At 38.2% G+C, this 11938-nt stretch overlaps 1 protein-coding gene across 1 annotated transcript; it reads left to right on the top strand.

The window, feature by feature from the left end:
• The first annotated feature begins 830 nt into the window (after positions 1 to 830).
• On the top strand, positions 831 to 8309 carry LOC127987344 (retinal homeobox protein Rx1). Its single transcript, XM_052589635.1, has 4 exons — positions 831 to 1087; positions 2207 to 2584; positions 5644 to 5894; positions 6392 to 8309. Exons 2-4 carry the CDS (start codon positions 2290 to 2292, stop codon positions 6836 to 6838), a joined length of 993 nt encoding a protein of 330 aa, XP_052445595.1. The 5' UTR covers positions 831 to 1087; positions 2207 to 2289; the 3' UTR covers positions 6839 to 8309.
• The last annotated feature ends 3629 nt before the right edge of the window (positions 8310 to 11938 follow it).

The raw sequence follows: 11938 nt of genomic DNA, 5'->3' as shown, positions 1-11938 counted from the left end.
CACAGATATAGAAGAAATGAGCAAATACAGTCGTATTGGTGGAAGCAGTAGTATCATTTACATGGATTCATTTGAACGTGAACAAGTTAATCTTGTTCTGAGGTCATATCTCTTAAGCAATGATCACTCATGAGTTTGACTAGGTTAACTCTTTAATGAGTTGTTAAATGAGTCTGCGCTCATGTCGTTTGCTTTAATTACTCCGCTAATTATTCAACGGGTGACCGTATTGAGTATTTACTGTAATACCTTCTGTGAAGCGTGCAGTTCACGCCAAGACATGCTCTACATGTCATCGGCCTATGTTAATATACAGAATTATTTAAATGTCATATTTTTCACATTTTATAAAAATTGCGAATTGTATTTAATCACATTATTTATACTTATTTATAGCAAATTAAAATGTATATATATATATATATATATATATATATATATATATATATATATACATATATATATATATATATATGTATATATGATTTAAAAAAAAAAGTAATATATGGATATTGTGTAATAATGATGAAAATTAGTAATGGGTCTATCATTTTTAAGGCCAATGATGTTCTACCAGTAGACATATTTTTACATATTTATGTCAGTTTTTGGTGAAAGATCATTTAGTTTTAATAGTACAAGCATCAGTGAAAACTTTCAGTTCATCCTTTTGTCTCTAAAACAATTGATTTTTGTAAGAGGAAGGAGAAATGGCTTCATTAGTGTCGCCCTCCTCCTGTGGGGTGAATTCAAGCTCCATTTAGAGCAATTACTTGAGCAGAAACCGTCTGTCAATCATTCTTAAGGGGGAAGAGTCCCAATTAATGAGCTCCTGTAATCCCTTGCTATTATTTCCCTTCTGAAGAGACACACACATACAAGCTCTCTGTCCAGCGGAATCCACTGGAGAACTTCTGTGCATTCGTGTATGATTTCATGTTTAAAGCGAGAGCGGTCGAGGTCGGTCAGGGCGTACAGTAGCAGACGGAGGCGTGCTCATCACCCACATGTGACCCGCTGCAGGGAGAAACAGGTGGATGCGGGTCAGTCTGGAGACAGAAAGCACACGGAGCATCTCGAGTCAGAGGTACGTCCCATACTGCAGTCACTCTGTCCTGGGGAAACTTTCTTAAAAAAACACATGCACAGGAAAAATGTTAATAATTTTTAGATATTTTTATTTGAATTATCTGAGAGTCTTGGGTTTTGATAATAGACATGATGCACAGATATTACATATTAAAATATATAGAATTGGTATAATATTTAAATATACTATTATATACGTTCATGTAGCTGTAATAAATGTAATAAATACTTTAATAATATTTATATAATCCATGCATATAAATTTACATAAATGTATAATTTTAAAGTAAATATATTTATTTTAATATTTAACATTAAGCTGAATTTTGAAGGTTTAGATATTATTTGAATCTGGTTATATATTTGGATTTATAGAAGAAAACATTTAAATCTTGCTGTTTTTAGATTATCAGTCATTACAAGTATGAATGTTATGTTATTGTTCAAATAAATGTCTTTGTCATGTCTAGATCATCTGATTTTCTGTGAATGCAGATATTATATTGTGTGTTGTAATGTGGTGTGATATTTATTCATCACAAATAGATTAGTCTGTAAACTTGTTTTACATTATCTCTAAAACGTATAGTACAAAATGAGAGCAGACTTTATTTGAACTTGTTTAGCCGATTAAACTATGAATATTTATAGACACAAGACCTCATTAAGATACTTTTAACGTAATTTTAATGAAGAAATTGATCTGAAATGCATTTTTATTTTGCACACCTGTTGATTTTAGATTCTTTTTTGGTGTGTCAATCAATTATTGTATAAGAAAAAAAGACTATATATGCTTGACTATATATACATTTAAATATATATATATATAGATATATATTTATAAAAACATAATGTATATATATATATATATATATATATATATATATATATACATTATGTTTTTATTTTTATAATTTTACCTTATCTGTAAAAAAAAAATTGAAGAGCTTATTTGAACTTGCTTAGCCAAACTTGTAATGCCTGGAGAATAACTTGCTTATTCTATAAATAGTCATAGAAATTAGAACTTAAGCTACTTATAAAGAAATATTCTTCTAGTGCGTTATTTTAGTGCATTTGTTGATTTTAGTCTGTTTTTGAAATCTCCAACTAGGTAAAACCAGTCTACTTTGGATTCCTCCATCAGATCAAGATCAAGTGGTTTCATTAGTTGGACGGCCTCATCCCAGCTTTCGAATGCATTTGTCACTGGACACCATGAACATGGTGGATGACCGCTGTCTTTCACCCAGTAACTTCCACGAGATGGTCAAAGCGGGAGGCACGGCGGTGGGCACCCGGGTCCACAGCATAGATGTCATCCTGGGCTTCAACAAGGACCAGGATCCTTTGCTCAGCCCTGGCGGCAATGCAATAGCACACAAAGTTGGAGGTGAAAGTCTTGGAGATCCAGGGAAGCAGGACCAGCGGGTGCAACCCTTCGGGCATCTGCCACCCCTTAGGGACGGCTCGGAGCAACCTGCATTTCATGGTAAGTTCTTCATAGGTCAAATATCAAGTGTTTCTTGCAATTACTGCCTAACTAGCCTCCTGTGAAGATTAGGACATTTACACACACTGTTAAAAACTAAAACCCAGAGACTTCTTATTCTGAGCCCTCCTGTTGATTTTAAGGTGACAGTAGCTATGTTTCTATCCACCTATTTTTATGCATATTTTGAATTATCACATAAAAAAATGCTGGATGAAAACGCCAAGATGAGTATACATTCTAAAAATGCGCTTAAAAAAAATGTATGCACACAACTGAGTAGGGTAAACTTTTTATCCAATAAGAAAAAATAACATAAACTATGATGGAAACACAGTTACCGAATAAATTCCACCATGCGCACTGAAAAAGTCATTTGACTGCGCTATGAAAATGCCTGAGGAAAGTCTGTCATCAAAGTATTTCTGTATAATTACTGTCTTACATGGCTGCGTTCCCAAACAGCAGGAATCCACCACTAAAAGCAATGACCGCATTTATTGTGTTACGTCTACACTCTCTTGAAGCGCAAGTAATTTATTACATACTAGTTCTCTTAGAGATGTTTAGTGCGAGTTTATCAGGAAGTTACCATTTTGTTCTCTTAAACTTGGTGCTTTATTCGCAAATTTTTTATGGGATATTCCAGTTTTGCCCATGAGTTAAATTTGCATCTTTGGATGGAAACATATCTAGTGGCAGCTCACCAGGACATTAGCATCAAGTATCACCTTAAGAGACCTAAACGAAAGTCTGACGCTTCTTTTATGTAACTTTTATGTAACCGACGGCACAGTTACCTAAATGCATTCTGTTGAAAGATGGACCCTCCTAGAGGATGATTGTTTTGCTAAGTTGTTCTTTTATAGTGTTGTACACTTCAAAGTTGCCTCAGATGTTTAATATAAAATTCCTAATTAGAAGATTTCTTGACATGCATTAAGACAATAAGATAATTTGGTCTTGGAAAAATCTTGAGAAATGGTTGACACCTCAGACTTTGGTTGACGAGAATTGGGACATCCATTTGTTGAGCATTAAAGCTTGAGAAACTCTTGAAATTTTAAAGAGACCTTGTTTTTATGGTGTGTTTTTTGGCAGTGGTAATATGCTAGGTTTAATCGAGTCTAAATATAAAAGAACGATTGAATTTTCAAGTCTTTACAAGGACCTTTCAAACCTGAAAATAATTTGGCAATGGGGCTCATCCCTTGTTCTCATCCCCTTGTGGAATTCTTATAATCTTCTCCTATCTTAAACAAGATTGAAAAACTGTGCATGCCAGCATAATCATTTTTCCATTCTGCTCCAATTTTTTTTTCCATTGGGCTCATAATCCATCATGCTTTTTAGTCCTGTGATAAGAGAATCTCTCGCATGACCCAGAGTTGTCTTGTCTGTTATTGTGACTCAAAAGGGTTTTGAACGGTTTGAACCTTTGAGATCGATTGTCCTCATTTAACATGAGTTGCCAGCAAGTCTGAGCGTTTTTATTGGACTGTCTTAAATCAGACAGGCGGTGTGCTGATCCTTGAACCAGGATTGACCCCCTACCATTGTGTGAGTTCAGTCTATTGCGTGTTAATGATGCTAGCTCCGCTAACCCAGAACGCTTGTTCCTGCCTGATAATTAAACCTTGTTCTTCAGAGTTGATTTCATACTTTGTTTTCATGTAATTGCTGTTTTAAGGAGTTTTATCCATTCTAGCTAACCCACATTGAGATTATGCATTTTATTGGATAAGTGTATTCAGGTAGTCAGAAAGTCTGTGCTCATTAGCATATGCTTTCCCCAAAGCGTGAACTTACCATGTGCTGATTGCAAGGACACTCACCCCAGGAAGCTTAAATCTGCAGTTAAGTGTCCTCAAGGACACCGTAATGATAAGGGTTCACTTCAAGTCCAGTTCATTGGTTGATCTTATCTGGGATTGTACCTGCAGTGTCTAAGTTACTAGAACCTGCAGCATTTAATTGCTAATGAAATGCATTTAGCAGACACCTTTATCCAAAGCAACATACAGTGCATTCAGGCAAACTTTTTTTTTACCTAACATGTTTTCCCCTGGGAATCCAACCCACAACCTTTTGCACTGCTAAAGGCAATGGGTAACACATATTACCTTTTAAAATCTTTTTTAAAATCTGGAAATGTCTGTAGATTCCATCTTGGCGCCGTATCTGTGACTTGCTAGCTTCATGATACTATTGCCAATGTAATGTTAACAGCTATTTGGCTTGCAATTACATAACAACTTTGCAGCTATTGTTAATGTTCACTTGTTTAGTCAGCATGTGTACTGAGCTTTTTTTTAAAGTTGGACTGCACCAACTTGAAGAATATGTCAGCTACATCTTATGAGTGCAGTACACAAATCCACTTGCCATGATGACCAGTATTATACTGGAATTAACTGAATTAGCTTGCCAACTGCCATTGGGTCTCTCCAGTTAATCAAGGTAAAGTTTTCCTAGAAACAACCTTATGTTGAGGACATGAGGTAGAATCAAATGAAGCCCTTAGGTAGATTATGGTCTGGTCTACAGGGAAACCATAAGGGGAATTAACAGACTACATCTGTTACTGCATGGATTACGTGATGGGAAACCTTCAGTGAAAGCCATGCCTACCATCAGTGACAATAAAACTGCTCTAGTCGAAGCCTGTGTATTACAAGAGCTTTTGGACAGGAGTATTATGGGATTAGAATCTCAGTTTTGGAAATACCATATCAATAATGAATTTACATGTAAGCACTATCTGTAAATAACAGAGATCATATGAGTCACTATTACTAATCATATATTGTCACAATTTAATTTTACTGCAGTGCAAAATAGTAGGTTGTATGGTGTTAGTGGTCAAGAATCACGATTGGCAATAGCAATGTTGCTTTTTTCAATCCCAAAAGAACTTTGTGCCCTTGTATATGGCTCTTAATCCCATCTTGTTCTTACAATATATTTATAACACAATTCTGTAGAAACATCATGTAAAGATCTGTCTAAAGTGGTCTCTCAATTCATGTCTTTTGTTCTTTTGTCACCTGTGGTTTTAGACGCAGACATGTTCTCCAACAAGTGCGATGGGGACTTGAGCGAACTGCGGAAGTCCATCGAGAGTGACAGCAAGTCTCCTGACTTGGCCGATGGGGAGCAACCCAAGAAAAAGCACCGCCGCAACCGCACAACCTTCACTACGTACCAGCTCCATGAGCTTGAGCGAGCCTTTGAGAAGTCCCACTACCCTGATGTTTACAGCCGAGAGGAGTTGGCCATGAAAGTCAACCTCCCTGAAGTTCGAGTGCAGGTGTGTTTCGATCTCTTTGTGAAATTAAAAGTATTCGTTTTTGTAGAGAAGATCATGCAATGTTGATAAAACCAGTCTCCAGTGAACATTATGCTTTGGATCTGGTATGCTGGTTCCTAACTTGATAGGCTGAAGCTCTGGTTTCTCCTCACCTGGTTGCTCAACCACAGACTTGCTGAAACCAACTTGCTTAAACGTCTTAACAAGCAAGTCCACATAAATTGACCACTTTTAAAAAGAAATGCCTTATTTTGCAAGACCACCTTGTTCAAGCAGCTTCAGCAAAAGAACAAGCAGCACTAACCAACATTCAGCCTCAGCTGATCTTTTCAGTAGGGTTTCTAAGCATGATCCATGACAAATCCAACTTTGGTTGGTTCCCAGTAAGTTTGGAGAACAAACGGTCTTATTGCACAGATGCTTTTTGTGAAACACCATCTTACAAGCATAGGATTGCCATCACAGATTGATTATTTGAGGTGTATGTGTTTGCCCAGGTTTGGTTCCAGAATCGCAGAGCTAAATGGAGGCGACAGGAGAAAATAGACGCCAGCACTATGAAGCTCCATGACTCCCCCATGCTCTCCTTCAACCGGCCGCCAATGCACCCCACCATGGGGCCCATGAACAACACTCTGCCCCTTGACCCTTGGCTGCCCTCCCCTCTATCTAGTGCCACTCCAGTGCACAGCATCCCAGGGTTCATGGGTCCTACACAAGGACTGCAAGCAGGCTACGCCAGTCACAGTTTCCTCAGTCCATCCCAAACCATGGCCCAAAGCATGCAGCCCATGGCGCCACCTCCATACCAATGCCCTCCTCCCTTCACCGACAAATACCCTCTGGAGGATGTAGATCAGCGCAGTTCAAGCATTGCAGCTCTGAGAATGAAAGCTAAGGAGCACATCCAGTCCATGGACAAAACCTGGCAACCCATGTGCTAAGACATCTCTCTTTGACTGCAGGCCTTCATATTTCTTGGTTACTAATTGGTACTTAAGGCTACTCAAGAACCTTGCTTCTTGTCTATTCTCCAGGTCAGAAAACGTTGGGGCGGCAAAATGTAGGCGTTAAATTAGTTGTGTGCCATTTATTTATTTTTTTGGCAACTGGATATAATAACTGCTGAGTTTGGATGAAGAAAAAAATTTTGTTTAGCATGTTCCATGTATGTATTTGTAAGGCACACATTGGCGTTTTATACATCTTTCACTGTCCTAACAGGTTTAATTGGTTTTTGAGAGGATTTTAAAACCAGAGTTACTGAAATGTGAATATGAGGGTGTGTTTTGCATCACATGACCTCTGTCTGCAAATTCACACTTCCTCCTGAAGGACTGGTCCAGATGTTTTGGGTTTAAACAGAAGATAAATATGGTCGGTGGTTAGAAAGGACCTCTTACACAGACAGCTGATTTCATCAAAACCCCTCATTTTGATCACAATGGCAAGGACAAGGGGCAGAACTGATTGGTTTTGGGGGAGAAGTTTGTATGCCTCAGTGTTCATTAGAGGCAAACGCTTATTGGCAGACCAATCTCCTGTACGTGCAGAAGAGCAGAAGGGGAAACTATCTGTCATCACCCCATCGTGACTGCCCCTTTGTTTGGGCCAGTGAATCCAAGTCCGATCGTTTTGTTTCAGCTCCTTTAGAGGGAAAGACTGTCAGAGACTCACTATAAGACACCAATCAAAATCAGAAAGTTTTTTTAGATAAAACACCATCATTGTGCTTTAAGAGTCATTTTTGATGACTCTGAGAACAACTGACCTTCAAAACAGACCTGGTTTCAAAGGACCAATGTCATGTTCCACAAACATGCAAGTGGGATTCGCTGCTTATTTTTGAAAGGAAACTCACTCAGTTCATGTTGCCAGAGTTTTTGTAGCAATAAATCATGTGTAGTTGTATTTGACTAATGAAGTTCTAGACAGCTAGATACTGACTCCTGTCAGGAAAGGTATTAAACCTTCAGGATGATTTGAATTATTCATTTGAACAAACTATGCTTACTAATAATGTTTTAGCTGTTTAAGGATGTCAAGGATGAAGACTTTGTAGATGTTATGAGTATATACAGGTGGTTAAACTGTGTAAGTAAGTTGTTCTTTTTTGTTTAATTTTGGTTTCCACAGTTCTGGGCTCTTTTAGGCCAACCATTAGTTTACAAACTGAATCTACTTTTTTTTTTAGATGACTTGCACAGTTCGATCAATTGAAAAGCCAAAGTTAGACAGCAATATGACAATCATGGGTAATTAATACGAGTGTATGATGATGTTTTTGTCCAAGAATATGGATGTGGTCCCTATGTTTGTAATGCGTCCTAGATGTTTTCACGATAACATTTGAATCATGCCGAACAATGAATGCCCACAAACATTCTTAAGAATAAACAAATCTAGTTTCTCAGAGATTTGCTGTCAACTTGTTGTTTGGACGTCTAAGGCTCTGGTTGAACTAAAGGAAAAATGGTCTTTTTCACAGCCCCTCCTGCCTCTTTTTCTCCTGACCTGTGGCGGCGAGCCAGCCCGTTAGTAAGATGAGGTTCCAGTCAATCAGCCAGGCCCAGGAGGGGGCATCGGCCCCAGGGTACGCTGTTCCCTAATTGCCTCCTGACGCTGCTGTTCAGGCACATGTTCGGAGTGCCTGGTGCTCGGCTGTATTCATGATGTGTGAGCAATGCTCTTGGACAGATGGGACACTATGAGGGCCATCTGGGGCCCCAAAAAACATGTGCTGGGAAAAGAGCAAAGGGGTGTGAATGTGTGCTCTTTCATGTGGTACAGTTTCATATGATGATTACCACAGTGCAGAAGGTGTGGACTTGCTTTGGTCCAGAGTTTACATTTAGGGAGTGAAAGAAACAGACAAAAATTCCATAAACCTTCAAGGTAAAGTTTACCCCAAAAAACATAGCAACACCTTATCAACCACCAATTACAAACTAAAATCACATATTGTATCAACATGCTACAAAAACTTTCTGCTTTCCACATAGCAATGCCCTAGGAACCACATGGTAATGTGTTAAGACTAACACTTGCGTAGCAATGCTAATGTTAAAATAGTTTTCAGGTTGCATTAGACTTTTTGGAATTGTGGGAAAATATATGCTCCTTACCATCTGTTTTGCTCTTGTAAACACACTATACATAGTAAAATATATATTAGTACTGTGGCTGAACTTTGCAGTGATCAAGGTAGGAAGTATTAGCGATTGCGCGGATGGGAACGGAGGGTGGGAAGGCTGCTCATCAAGGTTAATGATGGAGAAAATCCCCCAATTAGAGCTTTTTCCCGCAGGCCAGGATGAGTTCAGTGCGAGGATTAGTGGCCAGGCCGAGACCGAGCAGCCACTGACCGCTGCACATCTTGGCAGACGGGCGGCTGGGTTGAGGGTAGGCATGCGTTCAGCTGGACTGGCACAAAGGAATCATGGGAAAGCAGAAGTTCAGCCACTGCGAAAAGCTTTGTTCGCCAGGCTGAGGGAAGTATGCAGCTTTTCCACTCTCATGCTTTGAATGTGGGTCAGTCTGTTGGGTTTAATGTCCATTTTATAACCTCACATTCGGTTCACAGGTTTTTTTTTTTTTTAGTAGGTTAGAAGCTTTCATAACACAGTCCTGGTGACATATCATCCAGGACTGAAATGTAAAAAAAATTTTTTATGAATGCATAAAGTTTTTCTCAAGATCATCTGTTAAAAAATCCCTACATGAACTGACTGGAAAAATACTGCACCAATTCCTTTAGTAAGACATCTGGTAACAAAATATATAAAGTAAACCAAGGGTTAATCCGTGACCCCAGCTACTAAACAATTTCCTTTGCTTTTCTCATTTTACGGACATTAAAACATGATTATGCTGTGAAACTAAAGTTTAAAAGTACTGTAAAATGCTGGGGAAAAAAAATGGATTTGGAAATAAAAAGTATATTTTGTAGAGGGATCCTATGTTTATTGAGGGAAAATCCCAACGCTCTGAATCACAGGACACCCCCACAGAGTTACTGTATTCATTGAGAACAATTAAGTCTCTAACGACTAAATTAATTGCGTAATCTATTATTTTGCTCCCTCGACACGGCGCAGGCTGAAGTTAACAGGCTGATGGGGATAATATGGGAAGCCAGCGGAATTAATGGGGTTTGATTAAGCCAGGTTTTCAATGGGACATGGCTCTTTTCGCATGACATAATTAGAGGTCATGGAGAATGGGTGGGACGTGCTGGGCTAGATTTGAGGCCTGGCGCCAGTATTCTTCTCGTCAGTGGACGTGAAAAGGTTTTGTTTTTGTCATCATTTGTAAACATGGGGAATGCTGATGATTAGTGGGACAGTTGGGAATGCATCATTTAGAGACATTATATGGGTGATTCTTCAATTACTTTACATTAAAGGTCAACTTAAAGGTAGTTGTTAATCATAAAAGGTGTGCTAGCTATGAAACTTTTATATTGGGAAGCTGGCAGGATTTACAATCAGAAATTCTACTTTGCCCTATTTATTTATTTAGCACAAGAACTATGATTAAAAGTGGTATCTTATGTTTTAATTGTCAGATTGAGGCAAATTGCAACATATCCTTTATGCATGGTGTTATTGTTTCTATTGGACAATTTTTTTAATGCTTTTCAATTTTCCTGTTGAATTATGCTCGTTTTGCTCCTTAAATTGATCTTAAAAGCCATTAAATAGGCAGTTATACATTTTAATTCCAGATGTGTTGAGGAAAATGAATGTATTTCATATTTCCCGCTCCGTGTGACAACATGCCCCAGCACTGTTTCCTTATTAAACACGTCTCCTGATAAATGTTCACTGGAGTAAAGCGTGTGACCTGTCTGTTTAGTACTCACACAAACACAAATCAGGGTGAATCAATCAAAGCACCAGCATGCCTATAATCTAGTCACAGATGCAATTTGCATGAGAGAACGGCTCCAGATACTACCAGAAACACCCACTGCTAAAAACAGAATGCATGCCACCCTGGTCTATAACAAGATTACATGTGAAATCATCCCAAAAATGAAGATATATTTTTCTGTGTGTCCAGTGCACTGATAGACTGACCTAATTTTGAAGAGCCACCAGCAGTTTCTGTTCAAGTATACATACATACACATTAACGCTAACGATATTCTTGGTCAACTGAACGACTCACTCATTAACAAAGTTCGCGCCATCTAATGGAGTAGTTTTGAATCAATTGAAAACGATTCACTGTTTTGAATCGCTCCAAACTCCTCGCGCTGCTGACGCCTGCTGGTCAGAAGTGTGTAGTGCAACACAAACTCAGGCAAACATGCCTAAAAACACTTGTTTAGAAACCATTTGGTTTTGTTGAAAGTGTGGTCAATGCACAATCATACCATTTAATATTAAGGTGATATATAATATGTTTTTAATTAAATGTTATTTTATTAATGTGGCTTGTTTGGCTTGTTTTATGGGGGCCTTAGTGAAAGAAGCCAAGAGAATATTACTTTTTCTTTTCTATCCTACACACGTGTCGTTAAACTAATCTGGTAATAATCCTAAACTTTAAGTTGGTTTGAGAAAGTTTGAAAAGTTTAAGAATTTTATAACGTTTTAAATTTGATGCTTTTCAGTCTAAAATAGTTTAAAGGAGTTTTAAAAGCTGAAAGTTTGAATGTTTTGAAAGCAATAAAGTCTGTCAGCGACAGACAGACAGACAGACAGACAGACAGACAGACAGACAGACAGACAGACAGACAGACAGACAGATAGACAGATAGATAGATAGATAGATAGATAGATAGATAGATAGATAGATAGAATCAAAAATATCTTTCCTATTTAAAACTCGACTCTTCTTTAGTTACATCATATACTGAGAACGACGGAAAATGAAAAGTTATGATTTTCTAGGCCGATATGGCTAGGAACTGTACTCTCCTTCCAGTGTAATAATCAAGGAACTTTGCTGCCATTGGTGCAGCAGGCGCAATGATATTACGCGGCGCTTGAAAATATCCCCCCCGGCTAACTTCCAATGGTAGTCTATTTACCAAT

The sequence above is a fragment of the Carassius gibelio genome, chromosome B22 (assembly GCF_023724105.1).
Source record: "Carassius gibelio isolate Cgi1373 ecotype wild population from Czech Republic chromosome B22, carGib1.2-hapl.c, whole genome shotgun sequence".
Classification (NCBI taxonomy): domain Eukaryota; kingdom Metazoa; phylum Chordata; class Actinopteri; order Cypriniformes; family Cyprinidae; genus Carassius; species Carassius gibelio.
The sequence above is the reverse complement of the archived record's forward strand: the minus strand, read 5'-3'. Positions and strand labels throughout refer to the sequence as shown.